This window comes from Leptinotarsa decemlineata, unplaced genomic scaffold (assembly GCF_025532065.1).
Source record: "Leptinotarsa decemlineata unplaced genomic scaffold, Ldec_3_MD MMD2_P_RNA_scaffold_1, whole genome shotgun sequence".
NCBI lineage: Eukaryota > Metazoa > Arthropoda > Insecta > Coleoptera > Chrysomelidae > Leptinotarsa > Leptinotarsa decemlineata.
The window spans coordinates 5,446,263-5,473,558 of record NW_027412523.1 but is presented as its reverse complement, the minus strand read 5'-3'; the positions used below and the strand labels follow the sequence as shown (position 1 = coordinate 5,473,558).

General features: G+C 38.8%; 4 protein-coding genes across 4 annotated transcripts in view; 2 read left to right on the top strand and 2 right to left on the bottom strand.

Moving 5' to 3' along the window:
• The window catches only part of LOC111503957 (uncharacterized), a 130,560-nt gene that overhangs the window by 89,322 nt on the left and 13,942 nt on the right, over window positions 1–27,296 (top strand). The window lies entirely within an intron of this gene.
• LOC141485678 (uncharacterized) lies at window positions 6,822–7,427 on the top strand. Its single transcript, XM_074182905.1, has 2 exons — window positions 6,822–6,963; window positions 7,023–7,427. Exons 1-2 carry the CDS (start codon window positions 6,949–6,951, stop codon window positions 7,425–7,427), a joined length of 420 nt encoding a protein of 139 aa, XP_074039006.1. The 5' UTR covers window positions 6,822–6,948.
• On the bottom strand, window positions 18,949–20,216 carry LOC141485657 (uncharacterized). Its single transcript, XM_074182825.1, has 2 exons — window positions 20,084–20,216; window positions 18,949–20,024 (listed from the first exon to the last, which is right to left on the bottom strand). Exon 2 carries the CDS (start codon window positions 20,014–20,016, stop codon window positions 18,949–18,951), a length of 1,068 nt encoding a protein of 355 aa, XP_074038926.1. The 5' UTR covers window positions 20,017–20,024; window positions 20,084–20,216.
• Window positions 20,515–24,723, bottom strand: LOC141485643 (uncharacterized). The gene is made up of 2 exons (XM_074182752.1): window positions 23,864–24,723; window positions 20,515–23,804 (listed from the first exon to the last, which is right to left on the bottom strand). The coding sequence occupies exons 1-2, from the start codon at window positions 24,444–24,446 to the stop codon at window positions 20,515–20,517; spliced, it is 3,873 nt and encodes a 1,290-aa protein (XP_074038853.1). The 5' UTR covers window positions 24,447–24,723.

Here is a 27,296-nt window from a genome sequence, read left to right as displayed (position 1 = left end):
GCCATCATGTCGTGGGCAAGTAGTGTTTTCAGAGATATACTGAATTGACATTTTGGCTAGAGACTGTAAACACAGCGTGGTGGAACGTCTTTTAAGTAGGGGAGACCGGGGAAGACATAACTTGTTATACAAAGAAAATTAAACTCTTCAACGCTTAAACATTTGCCTCCCATCACAACACAACAAAAAAAAATTTTTTGAATGTTTCCTACACTAAATTAGTCAATTTCTACTAATTTTGGGGTGATAAAAACGAAAATAACAATGAAAAATTTTTATTAGCTCTGGTTTTTGAGATACACAGTACTTAATCTTAAAGAGTAGTTATACTATACGTGAAAAGTGAAAGTACATAAAACAATATTGTTATGTTTCTTTTAGAATATTTTAAGTACAAAATTAATAAAAAAAACATTATTCTTAGTGTTTTGACAAATAAAAGAAGTTTGTACCACCAAATTTCAATTAAGTCCATCCGATTCATTGTAAGATCGCTGTCGTTTAGCTTGTCTTTTATAAAACACTTCTGGAGCATCCCTACACACAGACCAGCAGTAGTCTGCAAGCATTGCTTCATTCCAACGGCCCTGATATCTCTGTTCCATTAAGGCAATGTCTTGATGGAATCTTTCTCCATGTTCGTCACTCACAGCTCCACAGTTTTGTGGGAAGAAATTAAGATGAGAGTGAAGAAAATGAATTTTTAAGGACATGTTGCATCCAAGTTGGTGGTAAGCTTGAAGAAGCTCTTTAACCAATGCTGTGAAGTCATCATCTCTTTTGTTACCTAAAAACCCATGTACAACCCCCTTAAAGGCTTCCCAGGCTCTTTTTTCATTTCCTGTTAAAATCATGTCAAAAGCAGGATCATTTACGATTTCACGGATTTGAGGCCCAATAAAGAAGCCTTCCTTGACTTTAGCATCACTCAACCTGGGAAACTTTGCTCTCAAGTACTTAAAAGCTTGTCCTTCCTGGTCCATGGCCTTCACAAAGTTTTTCATTAGTCCCAACTTAATATGTAATGGGGGAAGGAGAACATCCTTAGGATCTACAAGAGGCTCGTAAACTACATTTTTCTCATTAGGGTTTAGGTCTCGTGTAGGCCAGTTCATTTTTTTATAGTGAGATTTTCTATCCCGACTGTCCCACAGACACAAAACACAACAGTACTTGGTGAACCCTAATTGCATTCCTAGGAGTATAGCAATGACTTTCAGATCACCACAGATGTGCCACTTGTGTTGTTCATATTTGATTGATTGGAGAAGTGTTTTCATATTTATATACGTTTCCTTCATGTGAATTCTATTCCTATAGGAATAGAGGGTAGCTGATTTCCATTATGCAGAAGTACAGCTTTTAAGCTTAGTTTTGAAGAGTCTATAAACAGTCTCCATTCAGATGGAGTGTGACCCAAATTCAAGCAGTCCATCAAACCATTAACATCAGAACAAACTACGAGGTTTTCTTTTTTCTCAAAAAAAGGAAGCAAATCTTTTTGACGCTGTCTGTACTGAGATATTTTCACATCATGTTTTAGAAGATTCCACTGTTGTAGTCTTGACCCTAACAGCTCAGCCTTTTCCTTAGACAAGCGAAGATCTCTTATAAGGTCACTCAACTCTGCTTGACTAATTCTGTGCGGATCACTAGACCTATCGCTTACCTCAAAATCAGGGTCATAGGATGTAAAAGGATGGGTTGCTCCTTCTAAACAGTCTTCATCACCTTCCTCTAAAATTTCATAGTTTTGGGGTGGAGAAGGGACTGGCAGATTGTCTGAGTGTGGTACAGGCCGAAGAGCAGATGGGAGATTAGGGTGTTTAACCGTTCCTCTTTTCTTCATAGATAAACCTTGCTTAATGGGAGGAGTTAAGCAGAAATAACAGTCGTCTGGATGATTGGTAGGCTCACGCCAAACCATAGGTACTGCAAAAGCCATTGCACTTTTTGGACTACAAATTTCATCCGAAATTTGTCAACCTATTCATTACGGAATTAAATTAGACTAACTCGCAGTTGCGCCGCTAGCCTTTTTATATGCAATTATTACTGCCATCTCGAGGTGATCGGAATACACTAGCTAGAACCAGAACTTTCTCGAACCAGCGCGGTAATTCCAAATATTTAACTACGCCTAATGCCACCTAGCGGGTAGCTGAAAAAGATAGTACATAGTACCACTACTCGCCACTAGATGTCGTTAAGTGTCACAATACACAATAATAATTGAAATGCAAAAAAAGCGTGAGTTTGCTTAGGTCATGCACTTTGCGGCTATTCTAGTCTAGAAATATAGTTAAGGGCAGAAATTGGGCCCTTGGAACAAACTGAAAAAATCATTATGGCCCGAAGGCTTTAAAGTTTTAGACCCCCTGGTCTAGAACCAAAAAATTATCTAAAAAAATTAATCTCTCCTAAAATGATACCTCTTTCCCTTTGAACAAGACTCTCATGGCTGGGAACGAATCAAATGAGCGAATGAATGTCATTACGTACTGTCATCGATGACATGAGTAGATTTAACTCATTAGTGGCATAAAGTCGTGATGTCATGAATGAATCGATTGCTTCATTTTGTAATGTTATCCAGTGAGTGAAAGTTTACCTCTTTCATACATTATATTGTGAAGTAAACCTGTGAATGATATCTGGTTCAATTCCATAACGAATGTTTGGAGTACAAACTGAATAGGAAAATGTGATTTTTCTTTGGAAGAATCCCACATTTTTCTGTACAAAGATGGAGAAATAAAAGGCCAAAAATTTTCTTCCCGAAAAATTATTCTCTCCTAAAAATATACCGCTTTCATTTCAATGATTTTAACATTGAAATCCCTGAAACATTCTAACAGATAACGTTTTATCGTAAAAATAAGCTGAACTCGAACAATTTCAAGTATCCAACACCTTTTATTCATATTTTCAAACCAATGCTTTTTAAAAATGTGGTTTATATTCAACAAAATAATATATATATTCTTTCACATTTATTTTCTCCTTCCTGATATTATATAATGTTTCAGATGAGAATTTTTTTCTTATCGTTCTCCTAAGGAAATTAAAAGAAAATCATTAAACGTATACTATCCAAAAATTCTTAAATGCCTATCGATAGATTCGAAAGCAGTTAATTGAGTGACTTTAAAACTTGCAGTTAAAGACTCTTACTTCCTACATTTTATCGTGTTAACTCAACTTTGCACAGCGAGTACCATTATCGGATAGATGAACGGAAATGGTACATGCCATGCAGCTTACTTTCGCTGCAGCAATATTGCAGGAGTGCGTAACAGATTCTTTCTACTTTATGGTTGGAAAAAAAGCGACTTTGTCCCTGGTGTTATGATTTCTTGCAGATTATTTTTTTCAGTGCATGATTTCTAAAACGCTTTGCAAATTGCAAATTCGGTTCTTAATAATGTACTTTTTCCTTCAACATCTGAATGTAATTTTTGAAATTTATCAACGTCAAAGTATAGGCCATGAACTAGGCCTAGAAGACTGTAGGAAGAAATAAAAATACAAAATGTGCAAAAAATATTCACTATCAATGCAAAATTTTGCAAGAAAGTCATAAATCAAAAGATCAATGATTTCTGGTGAAAAGAAAGAAAAGAGCAAGACCAATAAACGCAGATAAACTGAACAATTACTATTGCTCTAGAGCAAGGGTTTCCAAACTTTGAAGCCTTCGGGCCATAATGATTTTTTCAGTTTGTTCCAAGAGCCAATTTCTGTCCTTAACTATATTTTTAGACTAGCATAGTCGCACTTTGCGACTATCCTAGTCTAGAAAAAATAAGAACCTTCGATAGAGAAATTTGAAATCTATAACAACTGATGGAGGCAAAAATATGTATGGTAAAAATAAAGGTGAGGTTGCACTTGTGTCAAAGGCTGTAGAAAATGATGTTGGTTCAAAACCATTAGTCTTACATTGTATCATTCATCAACAGTCCTTGTGCGGAAAATGTTTGGATATGTCTCTAGTTCTAAAACCAGTCATATCAGTTGTTAACTTCATCAGATCCACTGGGCTGAATCACCGACAATTCCGCGAGTTTATTCAACAGATTGGAGAAAATGATTTACCATATCATACTGCCGTACGCTGGCTTAGTTGCGGAAAAGTCCTCACGCGCTTTTTTGAACTTCGAGCAGAGATCGAATTTTTTTTAAATGAGAAGCAGCGCCCTTTTGCCGATTTAGAAAATAGTGAATGGATGTGGAAGTTAGCCTTCTATGTCGATTTGACAAATCATATGAACGGACTGAATTTTAGATTGCAAGGAGAAAATCAGCTTCTCCCTGAGTTATACACCAATATCAAATCCTTCAGGAAGAAAATAATACTATTTCAATCGCAATTACGTAAAAAATGTTTCACACAGTTTGAAACATGTGAAATATTCAGCCACACTACAGAGACTGAATTTCCCGTCAATTTTGCAATCGAAACTTTGAGTGCTTTGAAGACAAATTTTGATACTCGTTTTTCAGATTTTGATGTCATTGCGAATGAAATTAAGCTTTTTCGGAATCCTTTTGATTCTGACATTGAAACCTTGGCTCCGGAAGTCCAAATGGAAATTATTGATTTAGGGTGCAGTGATATGCTTAAGAACAAATATCAAAATTCATCTTTGTTGGAATTGTATAAGACTCTTCCACTGGAACAATTTGATAATTTGCATAAATTTGCTCGTGGGTTGTTTTCTGTTCTTGGTACTACTTACTTGTGTGAGAAAACGTTTTCCAAGATGACGTACACAAAGAATGTTTACAGATCCCAATTAACCGATGAGCATCTCTTTTGATAATTGCTACAAGTAAAATTGATCCACAACTACAAAGTATTGTTGGTGGAAAATCACAATTACATAAATCTCATTAGTGTTTTTGTTTTACTTTGATTCATTTCAATCATTTGTTAGTTATTAATATGCTTAAACTTAGATACTTAAGTTTTCTTTGTCATCATTTCTGTCGTTAAGTTTTACCTTGCAACTAAATGAAACCGAGTAATTGTAATTCTGTGTTTTTTTCAACTTATCACAGCAATAGTAACAACAATTAGGTAATCATTGTTTATCGCGGGCCAGATTGATGACAGTAAATCATTGGCTGTCGCGGGCCGGATTGATGACACTGGCGGGCCGGATTTGGCCCGCGGGCCGTAGTTTGGAGACCCTGCTCTAGAGCGGAAGGATTAACAAAAAACATAACTATTCCTTACCTATTCCTTATCATTTTAGAACTCTTGCAAATTATAATAGGGTCTATCAGCCAAAAATGTTTTTACTCTTATTCTAAACATTTTGTTGATCAAATTTGCCTATCTTACATCTGAGGGCAAGTAATTAAACATCTTGATCCCATTGTAATAAATAGAATTTCTGACTAAATTTGTTAAAACAATTGGCAATTTCAATTCCTTCAACAATTAGCTCAAAGAAATGATTCATTCTTTCAAAAATAAAAAGGTCGTTGGAATAGAAACAATCTCAATTGAAACATTTGATAACCTTTCTAATACCACATTAAATGCACTAGCGCTCATATTAAACTCATCCTTGAAGACCGGTACATTCCTTTCCTGTCTAAAGAAATTTATAGTCATCTCACTGCATACAAGCTGTGATCTCAGTGATCCATCAAACTCCAGCCTCCACTCAAACTAACTAAGATTGACAATTTTTTTTAAATAATAATGACATAAGTAGTTAGTTTAAGCCGATTTCAGAACCTCCCCCCACCACTTTCAACCTTGAAATGACCTCTACGTCACACGAAGTTGCGAAGGTGACTTTGAGGAGGTGTTATGAGTTTGTCCTTGAACGACCTTGACATGCGTCATACGGCAACGCAGACAAGGTGACTTTGAGGTGCTGTTTTGGGTTTAACCTTGAATGACCTTCATTCTTTTCCCATATTTTCGACAGGGTGACTTTGACTTCCAATGAATTCGAGCCAGTTTGGCACCCACACGATCTAACATAACCAAGGTGACTTTGAACGATTGTTTTGAGTTTGCCCTTGAACGACCTTGATCAACGTCACTCAACGCAGACAAGGTGACTTTGATGAGGCAGTGTTTTGGGTTTGACTTTGAATGACTTTCATTCACTTCCCATATTTTCAACAAGGCTTTCTTGAAGTTTTGAACCTACACAACACAACATAGCCAAGGTGACTTTGAAGGAGTGTTTTGCGTCTGACTTTGAATGACCTGCAACTACGTCACGCGATAAAGACAATATTATTTTGGAGTAGTGTTTTCGGACACCCAGCTTGTGGTGAAGAAGTACCCCCTCTTCTTCAACCACGTTCTATAAATGTTCGGAGGATCACCATTTCACATTCAGTTTGAATAACCCAACGTACTCGAATAGATGAGTGAAAGTAGTGCTGCAAAGTGACAGAGAGTATTACGTCAGGAGTATACACAGCAATCCAGGTGAACATATTTTATATTTGTATACCATAATTCCACTATATTCGAAATGGATCATTTGAAATTTAATATCGAAAAGATCAATTCTGCAATAATTCAACAAACTGTGGCTATGGAGCAGAAGCCTTTAATATCTTTGACTATCGATAAAGGTTATAAAATTGAAAAGATGTCGATGCTATCCACACGATATGGTAAATCCATTCAAGTAGTTTTGTTGGACGAGGAAAATAATACTTCTTTTAAATCATGGCTTCCAAAACGTGTCTCAGAACATTTTACGGAAGAAATGATTCACGAAGTGAATTCATCCAAAGCCAAATTCATTTTTACATATATCGGTCAAAGTTCTCAGGATTATCCTGGTGCTAAAACACGCTCACTAGTCAAATTCGATATTTTAGATTGAATATAACTTCAATATCTTTGTAAATAGTAGAAATATGGTATATTAATGTAAAATATGGATTAGCTCCCGCGCTTCAAACATGATAAAATTTCAAGTGAGTGTTTTTTTGCAGCATAATTTCCAAACTAATGAATGCATTTTGTGTATTTTCAGAGTACAAGCATGTGGATGCAATATTCAGCCGAAGAGTGGCCGGAAGCAGTCAATTTGGATTCTGCAATAAGGAGGTTGGCTTGGGAATTAGCCGACTTGAGTTTTGACGCTCTTCACTCATCAAACTATGATTTAAGTGTATGTTATGATGCTGAAGAGGTACGAAAACTTTTGGAGCTCAGTGAGAAATATGAACTTGGTGTGGCACTGTGCCATAAATATTCGTATGGAAGCGGAAATTTGGATGAGTTCTGTGAGCTAATGATTGAAGCAGACTTGAAGCATTTCCTTCACAGCATATCCGTTTACCTACCACAGAATATCATAGAGAAATATCAATTGGAGCCACAGAATCCCAACCCACAACCGGAAGAATCTTCAAATAATGGTGTTGTGAATATTTGAAATCTATTATATACATTATAAAATCATGTTTCAATCCATGCTTGTCTATATCTGATTGTTTGGTAAATAAAAGGCAGAAGATAATTATTGAGTGTTTTATTATTTATCAATATCGAATACTCCATGGTGAATTACATGTCAATCTTATTACAATCCAGTCTGAACAGAGCCATTTAGGGCATTATAGGACAAAACAGCATCGTGTAGGATGAGTGCATATACTTTGGTGTTTGCTGGAAACTTCACCTTGCGTGTTTCGAATTCTATTTTGATGTCGACAGTAGATGACTTCATAGCATCGGGTTGGTGAGAGCAGTCGATGATAAATAGTGGATTGTTGCGAAAGCTACCAATATCCATCATGGGCTCACTCATAGCTTTATCGTAGTAGCTGCGTTGGAAGTTTTCATATGCATAGTAGGCTGACGAGTCTAACTTTTTGTCAAAATCTAGATTCCAACGCTCATATGGGTATACTTCAGAGTTTAGAGATAGTCGAATATTATTAATATTCGCATGTATGAATTTCGTCACATCTTTTGATATATTTTCAGATTGGTCGGTGCTTTGAAAGCCGATGATGATGTATCGAGGTCTTTCAAGGCTGTTGGTTGTCTTCACGGCCCAAATATCTGAGGATGTATCACGAAGTGTGGGTAATTCATAAAGGTCCCATATACGATAAGCCACCTTTACTTTTGCATTATTCGCATTTTTATTGATGCGGTTCAATAGCTTCAGTTTCTGACGATCTTCCGGCACGATGTGTCTGATTCTCCATTCTATTTTGTTGATTTCCAAATGAGCATCGACTTCTCCAATAAACGAATTTTTGAATGAGCGTGCAATAATCAAAATGAGCTCTTGCTTGACATTCAATACTCCTCTGTTGTAATCTTCAGCAAAACCCATGAGATACTTCAAGGGTAATTTACCGCTGAATACATTGCTGACGGAATCCAATATATCTTGTTTGTTCACATCAAGACCCCATCCTATTGGTAGTAGGGAATTTGCATGTGTTTGTCCAAATGATATCATCGTTTTCATTGTGGTAGTTATGCCGGGTTTTCGAACAACGGCCACTTGCTCTCCACCCATTTCATAGCGAATTTCGTCGAAGAGGAAGGCGAGGGCGTTATTGGATAGGTAGCACTGCTTCGTGTCATCAGATGGTGTGAACTTCCCCTCGATATAAATGTAACTGTCTGCAATATCGAGTATAAGGTCTTGAAAATTGATTGGAATTCGGATTTCATCTGAATTTTTGTAATATGGTGATCCATACGGTTTATATGTATGCTCGTGAAGGCTGATTAGGGAATGATCAAAGATGGGCTCCTCGAATACCTCCAGCTTATCACTTGTGGTTATGGTCGCCATGTTATTACTATTTTTTATATCGCACCTTCAAGCCAATAGATTTGAGAAAGTGTAAACTACTAGCGCTTAATCTATATCTTGACCGTTTGGCGGGCATACGTGGAATGAATCGACTTTTAGATTTTCTCTTCTTTAAATGCACATTATCATAGTCTCCACCTGATACATTACGCTGATTCAACTGCTGCCGCTGCTGTAATCGCTGGATTTTAAAGCACAACCCCATTTTTTAGAAAAAATTATGGTGAAATCAATAGCCTTATCAATTATAATCATCTGCTCAGCGTTATGAAATGATAAATACTGAGTTAAAATTTCTTCAGCTCCTGCTTTATACTGATTTTTTTCACAGATGATCATCGCTCACCATCGTTTTTGCTCAATTGTTTGAATGCTTATCGAGGGTTGTTTTTTCATATCAGATTGCATCGATTTGATATCCTTCTCCATATGTTCACACTTTTTTACAATTTCCACTAATTTCAGCCCAAGCGTAATGAGATCTTCCCTGACTGATGCGGAATATTTTTTTACTCCATCTAATCTCAAATTGATTTTATCAATATCAGAATCTAATTCTCCTCTGATCTTTGAGATGTAAAAACCAACATATTCTCGATTAACACAATCCGTACTCTCTTTAGGCTCGGCTACATTTTTCAAACGTTTATTTTCCATATCAAAGTTTCCATCGGAAGTCAATTTGAAACCAACTCCAGGTTGTCCTCGCAAAACAGTATTTGAAACTGCCTTACTTCTACGACCAAACTTATCGATGCTTCCACCACTCATTTTTGTGATACACTTATGACGGTCGTCGATGTTGTGAATCAACATATGAGAAATGATGATCGTTATATCCTAATCAATTCCAATTTAACTATTATTTTTTCACCATTGAAATTGATTAGATTACCATTATCATCCAATATGCGTAAAGTGATATTGTCGAGGTACTTACGACCGCCAGGCTGGATTGGCATATAAATAATATTTTGCGGTTCCTTGGTGAGTTTGTAACCGGGCTCTACATCAATATCAAATTCAAAGATGCTATGGATTTCATCACCATTTGAATATGCTCCAGCTGTGACATTACAATCCACACGAATAATTCTCACCTTATTGATATTTACGGGCAATGTTGATTCATGAGTTTCATCGATGCCAAACACATCGGCTTCGAACCCTAAAAGTTCGGCAATAGTGTTTTCATGTTTGAGATGGATGTAATATTTCGACCTCATTTCACATTTCAGAGTGTTGTTGTTTGCGTGTAGGAGAAATACTCCATCGATATTCTCCTCAGCTCCATTTTCCAATTGCATTTCTTTGGATTTGATGAATTTTTGAATCACCTTATTGATTTCATCAATTTCATATGCTCCAGGTGGAATTTTTATAATGATAGGAGGTGAGTTAGCTTCTTTAGAATAGGCGATAATATTATTTTTCACATCCACATTGAATATGGAGTTGTAGGAATAGAAACCGTGTAAGCCCAGACCATAATTAGCGCCACTATCCAATTCGATGGGTGGGTAGAAGTTGGCGCTCAACTCGCTAGAGTGTCCCGACAATGAAAACGTGCGTGACATGACTGATGAATTTTCACTGACTCATGTCAATTTATTGCTGGCAGCAGAAATTGTGGAGTAATCGTCGTTTTTTAGGTGGTCTGTCCAGATGATCCATCCCATTATGTGTGACTACATTCACATCATTCACTTTACAATAACAACAGAAAATTTTTCTTGTAGGTGGCCCATCATTCACATCGGAATTATTGCTGTTGCCGCTGGAATCATTCTGATGGTCTTGGCAGTACTGATACTTTAAGACATCAATATCATTTTGTAAATTTTGTGGTAACTTATCCCATACAGATGCAATTTCATGCGATGCACACCCAATCAACACCTCTTTCGGCATATTAGCGAGTTGTTCTTTACTCATTTCTCGTAAAGTGCGTACTCTGGAATATGCGATCAATGAATTACTCATCCTCTTGATACTTTCCCTGTCCTGCGCTGGTGTTATCTCCATGTCTTGCTCTGTAGAAATTCCAAACACAAATGACCACACCATACTGTGTTGAATTGTTGTTTACGCTCATAGTTATATGTGATAATAGTGGTAGGATTTGAACCCCTATGAAAATAGTGAATCAATTCTTTTGGAGGGGGTAAATCACCGAAACTATCGAAATATTTCACAGAAGTGCTGCTTTTTCTGTATGCTACCCAATGCGTCCCTTGACCATGTCGACTATCCAAATTTACTACGGCAGATTCATATCGGAGTGGTCCCGATTTTGGCAAATCGTCACGCATATATACCCCCCGAAAATATGGAATCATCATTTTCTTAGCATGATAGTTGAGGTCGATGTTGGAGAGAGCTCTTTGAGGTAGCAAATCTATGAGTTTTTTGAAATTTGAGGTTTCAAATAGACTCCTAATCCTTTACGGTAAGGCTTCAAATAGATACCGCTTCCTCGTTTACCTAGAGCGATTGCCTCCATATTTTTATTATGTCGATTGGCCTCACTCAATTGTTCCCTACTCGCTTTCGCTGCTTGTACTGCTTTTGTTATGCCAGCTGTAGCACCAGCTAAACTACCTAGCGCCGATAAACCAGCAAAAATTGGAATGAGTGGTAGTATTCCACCAATTTTAGGAATTGGTATGATTCGCGGTGTGCGAATTTTCTTTTTCCCACCCGCAGCCCTCGTATATTTGCGTGCTGCTTTTAGTGCAATTTCAGCTGCTCTTTTAGAATTTTTGACAACAAATTCACTTCCGCCCGCTTTGTGTAGAACATCACGCACTTTCTTAACGATTCCAGAACCAAAAGCTGTCACCTTAGAATCTTTCAATAGTTTTTTTGATTTTTTTTTCTTGGTAGGACCCTTTTTTTTCTGTATTCGTGACTGCTTGGCTGCTAATTCGCAACCCATACCAAATCGTCGTTTTCCCTTCATTATATTCGTAATTAGCCAAGCGGCTCCTTTCTCTCCAATAGATGCGTCTTTTGCCTTGAATCGATTCCAAGCACTTTCTGCAAGCTCTTGATCTGCTCTGTGTCTAGCTGGAAGATTGTTAGGATCCTGTGAATATGCAATATCGTGTTTTCGGCATGCAGAATCCAGTTGATTCACACCCGGATCACCTCTCGCCAATCTTTTCTGCAATTTGGTGCCAGGGCCGCAATACTGATAGCCAGGTAAATGTAATTCGAAAGGTAGACTATTGATGAGGGAATTGACCAATCCCGTACCAGCTTTATTTGAATGCCGCTTAGGAGATCTGCATCGTCTCATAACCCCCATTTAAATAAAGGAATCGATTTGGAGACGTGCTTATATAGTCTCCAACTGTCATACAATGCGCATACTAAAGCAGAAGCACCAATTTTCCATCGATAATTTCGATGAAAAAGTGGGTAGCGGATCTGAAAGCGGTGTGAAACAGCGTCATGGATCCTTACTTCCACTATCCATTCGCGGTCTGATTATCGGACCTTCCAATTGCGGCAAGACAAATGTTATGATTTCTCTACTGACTCACCCTCTAGGATTACGATTTGCAAATGTTTATCTTTATTCAAAGTCCCTTTATCAACCCAAATATGAGTATTTACGTGAAGTATTAGCTCCAATTGAAGGGTTGGGATTTTACACTTTCGCCAATAATGCAACTGAAATAGTAGAGCCTTCGGATGCCAGAACCGATTCAATATTCATTTTCGATGATGTGATGTGTGAGAAACAGGATGTTATACGATCATATTTCAGTATGGGACGTCATAAAAATGTGGATTGCTTCTATCTAGCCCAAACATATTCACGAGTCCCGAAACAATTGATTCGAGATAATGCAAATTTTATTGTGCTGTTCAAACAAGATGATATGAATCTCAATCATATTTTTTCTGACCACGTGTCACCAGATGTGACATACAAGCAATTTAAAGATATGTGTGCGAGATGTTGGGAGAATAAATATGGATTTTTAGTAATTGATAAGGATCGAGAGGTGCTAGATGGACGTTATCGAAAAGGATTTGATGCTTTCATATATCCTTGACGTTCTTGAAACAATTGAATCATTCGAGTGCTAGATAGTGTGGACGACACTTCATTGCACACACACATTTGAAGTGAATACATTATGGAGAGAAAAAATGATGATGAAATGTGTTTGAAAAGAAAGTTGATAGAAGCAACAGATGCCGTTCGGAAGAAATTTAATTATATCAAGAATAGTCGCTTAGGTGATCAATCAGCACTCGAAAGAATATATGAGCCAATAATAACTCCTTTGAAAGCAATATCTGCCAATACTGAAGGAGCATCTCAAATAAATCAGGTGATACAGACAACAAAGAGTGCTACACCATTCACCGCCAAAAATATAGTTAAAAGTGAGCTAAAACCGAAATTTGAAGAGGCTTTTTCGAAGGATCTTCAAGCTTCTTTATCGACAACTTCAGATTTAGAATCATCTAATGTGCTTGATAATGGTGATGAGGTACAAAAGCACATACAAAAGTTACTATCAGGAAATCCCTCATACGATACCGTCTTTGGAGTACACATGAACACTGATACGGGAAATTTACAAATGGGTGTAGCTGATGTGGAGTTCATCAATGAGAAAATTGTGTTCAAGAAAAATGGTAAAACTATTGCCACTTATCAGGGTACCCCAAAACTATATAAATTATTATTCATGAAAGTACCGTCGGGAAATATCCCCTCTTCCGATATGATCACTTATGGTGATATACTCAAATTAACGAAGGCAGCATATAAATACAATGAAAGAAAACAGGGTCTATTATCAAATAATTGGAAGAAATATCGAGAAATAATCCTACCACTATTATCCAATGAAGACCCACTGCAGAACCCCAGTAGAGAAGGTGCCGGCATAATAAAAATACCCACTCAAAAGAAATATATCAGAAATAAGCATATAGATTATGTTTATTGGAATAAACTCGAAGAACTGGTTGATCGCCTTCGATTGCTTTGGAGTTCACGAATGGCTGGTCATACCGGGCACGATAATGAAATATTGGCCATAATTGAGGAGTTACGTGAAGAAGGATTAGTCTATTGACCGTAATATAATGAACACAATGTATGAAGCTGACTCAGTTACTCACAGACGATCTAACTATGCATACCACGATTGATAAATTTGGGCGTAGAAGGGGTGGTGTTGGTAAACCACTTGTTGGAAGATCGGGTGTTGGATTCATTCTCACACCACATGGTGATTATGACATTCAGAATAAGCGGCTACAGAATATTGGTGAACCTGTAGACGATGAAGACTCTGTCACTAAAAGATATGTTGACAATCACATTAAAGAAGCCAAGGAATCAACCCTGAACTATTTCCAAGAATTCATTTCACCAGCGCTACGATACGTCAGAAAAAACATTGATTCAAAAAATACCGAACTGCGAATCATCATTGACAAAAATGCACTCATCACTTCAGCATTAGCTGATCGGTTGAGTAATGTGGAAAAGCGAATTGGTGTTGTAACCGAGTTGGTTGATACTTTTACTGAGCGAGTTATTGAAGTTGAACAGTCAGTCGTTAAACCTGCACGTGAACAGTAGCGAACTGAATCCTCAACTTCATCATTTCGAAGAAGCCATACAGCAGTAGTATGAGTGATGCAAAATGGCAGGTTGTGAAGGAAATACATAAGTCGGCGCGTCGAAATTTTCCCCGTCGAATGACAATAATAAAGGGATTTTATGACTTGTGGCAGATGGATCTGATGGAAATGCAACCATATGCTAAAGAAAATAATGGTTATAGGTACATCCTCATAGTAATCAACTGTTACTCAAAGTATGTATGGTCAAGACCGCTGAGAAATAAAACAGCTGATTCAGTTACTGCAGCTATGGCGAGTGTGTTGAAAGATGCGAAGTATGTCCCAAGGAACTTACAATCTGATCACGGTACCGAGTTTTATAATTCAAAATTTTCATCGCTAATGAGAGAGCACCGTATCAATCATTACTCAACATTTAGTACAAAAAAAGCTGCAATTGCGGAAAGAGTCATCAGGACGTTGAAAAGTTGGCTTCATAGACAATTTTCACTTCAAGGCAATTACAGTTGGTTGAATATTCTTCCTATAATTACCAGTCAATATAACAACAAAGTTCATCGTACCATTGGCATGAAGCCTGCAGACGTAAAACCATCCACAAAATTGACAGTTTATGCAAGATCAAAGAAGCAGCGTGGAAAACGCGAAAAAAAAGAATTTAAAATTGGAGATATGGTGCGAATCAGTAAGTTTAAAGGCGTATTCGAAAAAGGTTATACGGCAAACTTTACAACTGAGCTTTTCAAAGTTGTAAAAGTAAATAGAACGTATCCTATAACTTATGCGCTCGAAGATGTGAACGGACAGCCAATTAAAGGTTCCTTCTATGGTATGGAATTGAATAAAACCCATGATCCCAATACATATTTGGTGGAGCGAGTTTTGAAACGAAAAGGACGTCGTTTATATGTAAAATGGCTCGGATTCTCCGAAAATCACAACTCGTGGATCAATGAAAATTCATTAGTGTAATAGCATTATTATTGTACTTGATGAAAAATAAAGTGGAATGTAATAAATTTGAATTTCATTATACATTTTCTAAAACTGTGGAATCTTTTATTCTTCGCTGTATAAATAGTTTCGAAATACCAAAAATTATACAAGTAATATTGTAGCAATGGATTTATTTATTTTATAAATCAACATACACTAAAATGATTTACATGAACAAAATGGAGTTTAAATCAACAGGTCTGCCCAGGGCCTATCTGGGTGTATGTCGATGTACGATTACCATGGATTCCTCGTCTCCTGATCTGCACCTCTCGTGAATTCGACTGGGCTGCCATATGCCCCTCTCTTAATCGTATAGAGCGAGAAGTGGGAGTAGTGTGGGGGGGCGCTACTACGACCACAACCGAATCATATAAAAGTCGAGTCCCGATCCTGAACCTCACTCAGTATATGAGAGCATATCGAGATGAATTCCGAAAAAATTGCCGCTGTATTAGCTAGGATATCACTTGATGATGAGAATAATTGGACGGATGAAGAGTCATTGAATGGGGATGAAATGGCTCCCAACATAGAGGGAATTGTAGAAGAGGAAGTTGAAATTATTGGAGGCGAGGCAAATATTGTAGTCGACGAAGATGCTAATGATTTGGAGCACGAGGAGATTGTTGAAGGGGATGTCATCGAGGATGACCTGAGTGATGAAGGTATTGTGGCTGATTCATCTGAAGATGATGGTGCCTTAATGATCGGCGTCCGATGGCTCAACGTCACCGACACATTAGAAGATCGACTGGATCTGTATTGTGTGACAGATGCCCACGTAAATATCAGAACGATCGATGGCGGTATCCAGAAGTTATGTTGGTGCTGTTTTCGATTTTACTCGATACGTAACAATAACGGTGGCTGGTATCAACATGTAAACACCCATGATACGGTCTCTATGATGCAGCTGGGTCAGTATTGGTGTGAGGCATGTGAAAGGCCGCTCACAAATTTCACAAGAGTATCAGCATGCATAATATGCAATAGTGTCAAACCTGTGACACACTAACCGTGGGCCTTCTGGTCAAAAAAAAACAGCCCTTTTCAGGGCTACATTATTCATACAAACAGTAGTAGTAGTAGTACACCGGGGAATATCGTCTCGCGACATGAGATTCTTCTTCTCAGGTCTGAAAGTTGGAAAATTTCCACTTAGTAGTAGAATATGAAACTGGTTTACAGCTGAAAATATACATTTTCATTGAATAACTAGTATATTTTCGATTTTACACGGAAAAAAGTTATGACGAAAGTTGTATGAAATTGGATTTTTTACAATTGAGAATGAATATCAACTACACCCTGCCCCAAATATCATGATCCGCGTAGCAAATTACACGGCTGCCACTGAAATAATGAAGCAGCAACCGCGAATCAACGGCTGTGACAGAATAAATAAATTGATCCACGGAATAATCGCCACTGTCGCGGGCCCGCGAATAGTAAGCGGATCCATGATAATCCGCGGAATAGATGAAAGTTTACGATGTAGGTGAGAAATTAAATACACTCTGTTTTAAAGTTATGACGCGGTTTCAACCGCGGATCCGCGACTGCGGCGGAATGAATCACGACTCAATCCGTTGAATGAATCATAATTCGCGGGATGAAGATAGGAAACAGATGTGGTCCGCTTCGCTCCGCTTCGCTCCGCTCCGCTTCAAAAATTTTTCGACACGCGAATTGAATTAATTCGTGACCGCCGTTGAAATTATTCTGCGGATTAAATCGCGGATTCGCGGTCACGGTCGCGGATCCGCGGATAATTCGCAGATAAAACCGCGGATCCGCGGCCATGGCCGCGGATCCGCGGTTTTATCTGCGAATTATCCGCGGATTCGCGGCCGCGGCCGCGAATCCGCGATTTAATCCGCGGATTATTTTAATTCGCGGCCGCGAATTAATTTAATTCGCGGGTCGAAAAATTTTTTGACCCTGCGGGTCAACCGCTCAGTTAACAATACCTTAGAAGTTGAGGATATGTAGTTTATTCCCAGATATCATAGCTTGAAGCCCAACCGCTCAATTGTAGGTGCCTTAGAAGTTGGAGATATAAAGATTACTCCTAACTTGAGATTACTACTCAGATTCTATCATCACGCATTAGTATTATCACTCTCAGATATCATCCGTCACATATATATAAAGTGAAATACACTATAATTGCAAGTCTATCTTCTCTATGAACCATCATCAATTGGTTCTCTTTGCAGGCAACTCAGGAGGAAAATTTTGCTTTGATCAGCTAACCACATAAATGTGCGTTCTACTATAATTGAAAGGTGAATACCTGATAGGTATTTCATTTCAAACAGACTAATTTGTAGTTATGTCAGCATAATAGTTGGAAAAAAACAGGAGCAGAATTTTTTTTGTCAGAATTTATTTTTTAAATTAGAAAAAACAAACAAACAAATTATTATTATTTTCATTACATTTTCAAATACAGATATAACATTTCGAAATCAATTTTAAACTATAAATATAATTTATTCTACATATTGAATATGACTAGAACATGATTGGATTGGAAGTATAAATGCTGCCACAACCCGTATATAGCAACCAGAGTATATATTTTCAAATAAAGCAAAATATTTACAACAATTTTGAATAGGCTTCAGTATGTATACTTCAAGAGAATGAGCGATGAAGATAGGATGACCATCGTCTGTGTGATTGTACAATTATTTGTGAATGATGAGATTTAGGGAAGAGTAGACACTGCCCCAACCACGCAGTGCCCTGTGTACACCAACCAACAGTATGTGTACTCCTAGGAAAGGAATAGGAATGAGGAATAGAAATTAGGATTATTCTATAAGGATGGGGGATGGTGGTGGACTATCCTCGATGGGGATTGGTGGGTCAGGAGGAATATCTTCATCGTCCGAATCAGAATCATCCGTCTCCCTAGGAAATAGGTCCCACATCACTGATGGCGCGTCATAGTCCACCTCGTCGTCATCCCACAGGCCATCATACAGGTCAGCGTCAGAATCAGTATCCACGTTGGGATCCAGGAACTCGTTTTCGGAGACGTCCGCATCATCGGTGCTGGTAACTTGCATCACCTGCAGTCTGGTATCGTGCCATGCTCCGGGCTGCTCGTAGTGATGATGCCCTGTGGTGGAATGTACCTCACCTTCTTCGACGGTCCAGTTGTCAGGTGACCTTCTGGGCTCCAAAAATGCGTGTGGCTCGGTGGTGGAATCCGCTTGTTGATAAGTAACTGCCATGTTGAAGATAGCTTAGCAACTGAATGTTCCATCGGAGACTCTCTACTTTTATACTTTCGAGAGGGAGTGGGAAGGAGTGGGGGAGGAGTGGGGATGATGTGGAATGAAGCGTTCATAAGATATTTTTTCCGGGATGAAAAGAAGAGAGGGAAGTGGACACTGCCCCAACCACGCAGTGCCCTGTGTACACCAACCAACTCACGTGTACTCCATGAAAAAAAAAGGATCTAGGGAAAGGAAATAGATGGAGGTTATGTCCCAACAACGTCAACTTTCTTCCTGATCCGCTCCCTGAGAGCCTTAACACGCTCGGCCATTTCGTCGACCTCCATGCGGTACCGATTTGTTGAATCTGCCTCAACACGGTACTCCTCATCGACCCCATTGATGCTGATTTCCACCTCAGCAATTTCAGCCAACAAACGCCGTTTCTGTTCGACTAGCTGCGCCTGTCGAACTTCAAATCGTCGTTTACGTGATGCAATTTCCGCCAATTTTGCATCGCTGCCCTGGATCGTCACCAGCTTCACCTTCCTCTCTTGGCATATTCTGTCAAGCTCAAGCACGTCCTCGACTAAGCTAGAGGTTCTCTGCGATGACGGTAACTCCAGGTGGCGGCCAGAGGGTTGGGCAGAAGTTACCTGCTGAACACTTGGCGTCGGTGGCGGAGGTGCTATGGGGCCGGCTGGTGGCTGATGAGATGGCTCGGTCGTGGCCTCCGAAGATGCCGTGATGGCTGGCTCAATGTCGCCCGCAGCAGTTAACATCTGCGGAGCCGTCGGTGACTGCTTTCTCGTCTTGGTCGCCTTAGACGTCGAGATGGTAGTATCTGACGTAGAAGGGGCCCGCCAGAGGGTCGAGGTCATAGGAGGCCGTCGATAGGGGTTGGACTCGTCCCACATCTTCATGTACTTCTGCAGCTCCGTCTGCTTTGGCTTCACCGACGACGCCACCTGTTTTGGCTTAGCGGAGGGCCTCCTCTTCTTAACGGGTTCGGGAGCAGCAAAGTCCTCATCACTACCGCTCGGAGCCGCTCTCTTACCGACAATCTTCGACCCCTTCTTCGCAACTTTGGCGGTGCTCTTCGTTTCAGAAGAAGGGGTGGTCGAAGGAACATCCTCCATCCAGCTGCTTCCGGGTCTTGGATCCGCCGTTACCAACACAACTTCTTCTGGAAGGGGGCTAAGTGGAGGTCCAAGTTGGAATTCAGTCAAGAAGTCCACTATATCCTGTGGTAGCTCCGATTGCTGCACCACCACGTCCTGCAGGATGTTGACCTTACCCTCCACGGATTTATCAGCGTCAATGATTGAAGACATACTGCACACTAGAAATTCACAAAATATTAGAATAAAGCATAATAATCAACATTACTTATATACTCACAGTTTTTATTCGAAGAAGATGAACACAGCTAGAGACCCAACTAAATTCGGTAGATATTCGAAGGCTAGAAGAAGCAGTTCGAATGATGAGTGCTCCTGAGCAGTCCCGCTTTTGTTACCTAAGCCACTCCTCCTCAACCCCCCTCCACTTACCACCTCCACTTTATCTAATACGGGGACTAAATGATGAGTCTGGCAACACTGTTATATTATATTCTCGCAGATTATGTGGATAGCTTGATATTATATATTCCAATATTATGAAAAATAGTTTATACCTCTTCAATACTTTGTGTTGGAATTGTAATGAAACAAGATGTATCACTGATATATTTTATTTCATAATCTATATCATAATTGATATTTACAATGGGAATAATATATATTATAATTTCAGAGCTTCGTAGGTATAGATTTACCACATTGAACTAACTAATCATCTGATTGTTCCTCCAATAATCTTATGAGTTGATCCAATTTTTCATCAGAATCCGCCTCATGATTAGGCACAGTTTTGAGGGCATCGATAAGGAATTTGAAATTTACCTCAGGGCTGGTTTGGTAGAACTCAATATCCTTATGCCCCCACGGTAATGTTTTTGTGGTATTGGGGATGATGAATCGCTTATCATCCTTGTATGATAGCGCAACTTTATTACACATTAGAGTATACACATCGTGTAACTCACTTCGAAAAGTGCTCATCTTACGCAATATGGTACCACCTGATTCGACTATTTTCCTATAATCGTCAAGTGACATTTGATTTTTTATGACCGACTTTTTTATCCCTTTTGCCTTCTTCAATTCATCACTAACGGACTTGACATGATATGCTTTTGCGCCGGTACCATAAAAACTGATAATTGGATCATTAGGAAATTCGTCTTTCATATTTCCCAATATTGGTTCAGTTATAGGCATAGCAAACTGATTTTCAACTTTGTAGTTGGATGTATCGAATTTCTCTACATTGTCCCTCATGAAATCATAAAAGTTCTCCGTGAAAATTTTAAGAATGAGAGAGTCGGTATCGGTGTAGAGGAGAGAAGCATTTGACCCATAATGTTTTTTTATGAATTTATAAAAAAACTCATACATAACTGTTTTAGATAAATCAAGAATACTGAATCCAAGATATAGCGGTTTATTGTAATTTATTTTCACTTTACCCATATGAATGGCGACAAAGTCCTCTGAGAAAATTGAAAGCGTTTTAAAATTTGGCCGAGCGATGAGAGCATTTGCACCAGTTGCACGCTTTATAGACTCCCAATGAGTCACAAGCCGAATGTCATTTCTATTATCAACGTTTTCCATTGTTTTTCCAAAGACAGCATTTGTTCTTGTCTTGAAAATATTTTTATGATAAACATTTGTAGCTTGATTTCTCATTAGGGTATTAAGGTCTACATATTTCTTCAACCATGGTGATTGATTGAATGAGAGAACTCTGTGAGTCCTCATCACTATCAGTCCATTTTCAATTGCCTGCCTCAAAGCCCTATAATGAACAATGTATTTTCTCTTATCATTCAGATTAGGTATTAATTTGGGTATTTTTGAATTTGAACCGGGTGGAATTACGCTCTCTACAAGGAATGGCAGATCCGAATGTGCATCGTGAAGTTCTTCAGGGTAATGGACATCTACTTCCAGAACATAACCCTTAGGACCATCGTCTGGAACACCCATGATATCTAGTTGAAGAATTTCTTGTTCGGATAGCCATGTAAACCCATCTGTCGGTAATGGTTGGGACATACTGTGACCATAGAGGTTCGTAGCGTCCAAATAAGTGATGAATGATGATGCTTCATTTTCATCATAATCGGGTAGAAAACGATTATTAGCAACATGCTTTCTTTCAGAACACTGACTAATACCCCCACGAATACCCTTTTGGAAAAAAGTTATCATGTCAATATCCGTAAGCAATTCCAGCTCTACACCGGTGTATTTGAGCATGGCATCCCAAGAATGGCCAGGAGAAGTAAAATAGTGGGCTGGATCTAATTTATATTTATCCAGACATATATTACGGAAATTTTCGAAAATATCACATAAAATCAATACATCTGATTTCAAATACAAATCTGAATAGTCTCCTAACGTTTCACACTCGAACAAGGACCATACACGTTTTGCCCTCTCATAATCATCCTCAGATATGTGTTTCTCGTTCAATTGATCATAAAAATCGGATTTTGATGGTAGCTCAGTACAATCTAACGTGGTCAAATTTTTAACAAAACTGTAGGGAAAAACTCCTTTCTGTCTCATCAAAAGAAATTTTTCATTTTCCGGAAAACACTTTCGTGTTTCATAACATTGCTCATCTGACAAGCTCTCCCCTAACTGCTGCAGTGATGACGCCATGAATCTAAAGCTATCGATAAATCTCAGCTTTAGGAATTGTTTTTTCAATTTACCAAATTTATCTATTGTGGTACCCATCAATAGATGCTTAGTGAAAGAAATGTAATTTTCCTTTGTTTGACCGATAACCTCCACCTTGTTCTTATTAGTGCATAACTCTTTTATGAACAAGTGGCAGTCATAGCCGCTCAAGTTATGGAAAATTATTGGAACGAAATTCGGTAACTTGTAATTCAAATTACATCGAGAATGTGCAGCTCCATATCTTTTCTTTCCCGTCAAGTGACAATGATCTCTCACTTTGACGTCACCCAATTCGAAGGGTTTCTCACAAATACCGCAACTATCAGCAGTTAAAAATTCATTCTCCTCTGATGCTGTTAATGGCTTCATTGGCACGATACGATTCAAATATGTATAGTAGATGGCCCTCAGGTCAGACTCCAGCCTGGCTACAAATACTTTGGCAGCGTCCTCCCCACGATAAAGAACAAATTTGGAGGCTGAATCATCGAAAGAACAACGAATTCGGTATGAGAATGAGTATGGCTCGTGAATAAATGATTTATTTGTGAAGGAACGTATTGGATCCGGTTCATTTGTATGTATAGGCTTCAGAATTGATTCAAAATCAGCGTATACTACGAAGGGGACTTTCAACTGCCTTTCAAAATTTTCAAATTTTAATATATTTTCCGGTATGGCCCTACCACATTTATCAATTTTGATTTGCGTTGTGGGAATGGTGGTACAAATAAAATTGCAATCATTCAACTGATGTCGTAATAATTTGCGTTCGTCTGAAAAATACATCAAACAACCATCACAAAAATACATTCTATGCCCGTGGGATGAAATTTGTGATGAAACTAACCTTGATAGATCCTTTATCCAGCAATAGTGGCTATTACTAGATTCATCGGTGATGTTCAATAAATTTACATGGCGACCGAGTTTCCGCCGTGCGTAATAAAGAGGACCCACAATTTCATATTTCGGTTTGTTGTTTTCAAAAGTTGTTTCTAACCCATAAACATTGACTGAACAATCATTCATATTCTCAAATTGTGGAATATCACGTAATTTCATGGGAAAATCTATACCTTCAACATTAAGTACATCTCTGAAGTCTGGATATGAGCCTACTTCAGAAGTTCTAGTTTGCGCTGGTCGCAGAGCTGATGTCACCGCCCAAGCGAAGCAAAAATGGTCTTCATTTCTCACATTAACTACTGCCCTCTTCAAAGCGATGAATTCTGGAAGCTTGATGTAGGAGGATCCACTGAGAGGACTATATTTGTTGATGTTTACTTCGATAAAAACAACTTTCTCCAGAGTCCAACCTGTAAACACATTATTCGTTTAATGACTGAAATCTTTCATATTTATGTAGATAATATACCTGAGTCGCGTTCTTGAAATTCCACAGCTTTTGCAGACAACGTGTCGACGAATGTCCTATAAACCTCTTCAAGGTTGTTTGATTGATCAACAATTTGGTTTTGGCTGTTGAAAGACTTCACCTCTAATATTTCCTGCGTCTGAAGTATGTACCTCCCAAACAACTCCATGTTCACTTTCAAGGTGTTATGAACTTGCACCATTCGATCAATCAAAGTCACAACTTTATGCCTCACTTCATTAAAGAAAGATTGATAGTCTGAATGTGGATTCTTACTTTCGACCCTGTAGCTAACAATCCTATATTTAAATGCGCTGTTGATGATTTTCACACCATCCTCAAATTCCGTACAGGAATTTGTTCTATGCTCCAATGTTTTGAGGTGTGAATTCATCCTATTCACAGGTACCATTCTATTGCAATAGTTGCACAATTCCTGAACTGCACTTGGTTGGGCAGAATCCACTCTGGGCCGTTTTGCTGGAGGACCTGCATCATTATCCGGCCTGCAGGACTGCATTTGATGACGACGCATGTTATCTTTACGGCTGAAACTTTTACCACACCTATCACAGTGAAACATATTTGTAGATATATTCAATACGCGCGATATCAAACTAACTCCTGTGAATGAGTAGCACCTCTTTTATATGTTCATTCAAAAAGTGGGGGAGGGAAGGAGAATACACGAGCGCCCTCAAATTTACATCAGCAAAGACACATGATATTGTAGAAGGTCACTCAAAGTCAAACTGAAAACGCACTCCAAAAGTCTCTTCGTCCATGCGGCTGAAGGTCGTTCAAAGTCGAATATTCTAAATAACAACGTGGATCAATTAAGGTCGTTCAAGGTCAAACTTGAAACAATACCTCAAAGTCACCTTGCTTTTGTCGCGTGATGTGTGTCAGGGTCGTTCAAAGGCACTGCCTCAAAGTCACCTTGCCTGCCTTGTGTAACGTTGATCAAGGTCGTTCAAGGGCAAACTCAAAACAATCGTTCAAAGTCACCTTGGTTGCGTTAAATCGTGTAGGTGCAAAACTGGCTCGAATTCATTGGAAGTCAAAGTCACCTTGTCGAAAATATGGGAAAAGAATGAAGGTCATTCAAGGTTAAACCCAAAACAGCACCTCAAAGGCACCTTGTCTGCGTTGCCGTATGACGCATGCCAAGGTCGTTCAAGGTCAAACTCATAACACCTCCTCAAAGTCACCTTCGCAACTTCGTGTGGCGTAGAGGTCATTTCAAGGTTGAAAGTGGTGGGGGGAGGTTCTGAAATCGGCTTAAACTAACTACTGACATAAGCAATAGCCAGTTCGGCTTTCAATAAAAAAAGAACACCTACGATGTTAGGTTTTCTTTGTTATACAATGTTTATGGAAACAATGATGAAAAAGAGTCATCAGCAGCGGTGTTCTGTGACTTGGTTAAAGCCTCTGACTGTGTGGATCCCGGAATACTGCTGAAAAAACTCTTTCACTATGGGATTCATGGAATCACTCAAAAATAGTTCGAGAATTATATCACAGGAAGAAGTCAGATTGTGAAAACCTCGACTACCTCACCAAAAGGCGAAATTAAAACTGGTGTACCACAAGGTTCGGTACTGGGACCGATACTTTTTTTATTATAGATGAACGGTTCAACATACATCGATATTGGAAAAAAAATTACCCTATTCGCCGATATACTACAAAGTTATGGCGTAATAAACTTTATGTAATCTCCGCGAGATTATAAGCTCAAATATAAAAAATAAAAATCTAGTGCGACTCCAATTTGCTGTCATTTAATGTTTCCAAAACGAACTTCATATCATTCAGCTGTTTTATTGACAGCATACCATTAAGAACAAAGGACGCACACAAGATGATTGAAAAGAGACCCAGTTCTAAATTTTTGGGGATATTAATTGATAATAAACCTAAATTCGCCCGATCACTTGTAACCCTCAATAAAAAGCTAGCTCAAGGGTGGTTTGTAGTAAGAATTACTTATAAGGAACTTTGTGGTTCCTCTGGTCTGGAATCTAAACCAGAGACGATCTGTTAAGTCTTCCTATCGAGGAGAGTCGTTTTTGGCAATTTGCTAGAAATTTAGATGTTGCTCGGTAGGAGCCAAGAGCAGGAACAGACAGATTTTTAAACAGGAGCCAAGAACTTCTAACGCCGCTTGACTGTCCGACAGTATTTTCATTGACTTGTGTATGAAGTTGGATTCTTCCAGTCTTTCCGCACACATTTCAATAGTGTTAATTTCCGCTTGAAATGCAATGCATAGGTTCCTAGGCAGGTTGATATCTCTGTTCTGGGTGTGTGGCTGAAAACACCTGCACCGGAACCGGAAGGTATTTTTGATTCATCTGTAAACCAACAATTATCTACTCTTAATATTTCCTTCTCCCTGAGAATACAGTCCTCTCTATTCGTGAACAGTACTTCATGAGGCAGTTCGTAGTTGACTGTTGGAGGATTGAAGTCAGAGGTCATTTCAGAATGCTGTATCTTCCAGTGTCAACCAACAGTCTGTTGTACTTTGCATTAAATTGATTTGTGCAATTGGCAATGTGCACAAGTCTGTATGTAGTCCATCTAGCCTCTCTTTCTCCAGAAAAATGTGGAAAGGAGCTAGAAGGATCTCCATGGCCGCTGATGGTGTGGTACTGATGGCACCACTAATGGTCAGACAATCCTGTCTCTGTGAGCCAGAAAGCTTCGGCCTAAGCTGTTTTTTGTAAAGCCTTCGGCTTTTCCACCCTTGCTGCCAACCAACTGGATGGTATATAGTTCCACGTTAGACCAGCTCTATGCAATTTTACGAGAATAGGTAAAATTATTTTCAGTTTGTTTTGAAGAAGAGCTGGAAATATACCATCCTCTCCAGGAGATTTGAGGATCTGAAACGACTTGATAGCCTGTTCAACCGTCGGTGCTGTTGTAACCTTTTTGACGACCTGCCAATCGTTATTTTGAGTGTTTAGCACCCTCGAAGATGGGAGGTATGTTATCAACATTCAGATTGCCAAGAAAGGGGTTTTATATCAAAAGCTCTAACGTTTTTCACTAGAGGTCGTGAATGTTCCATCGGATCGTTTAAGCGACCCAATTTCAGCAGTCGCCTCTAAAATGCTAGGTTCTCACCTATCATGAAATCGAAGTTGATAGTAAATAAACTTTTGTTCAAGCGAGTTTCATCAAAGCTTTTTACTTAACACTAGCAGCACATTATAGGCTTGTTCTGGTTCTCTGCCTCAACTGAATACTGCACATTTTGTCGCGTTAACCTTTTAAGTCCTCGACTGATTCACTGATTTTAGACGATTCGAAACAGTACAAAATGAGAACCAGAACAAACCTTCCAAATGAAGGAAAAAATATCTGACCTTCAGTTCAGAGTCATTTGTTTTCCCCCTCACGTGGTATGTTGACTGTTATC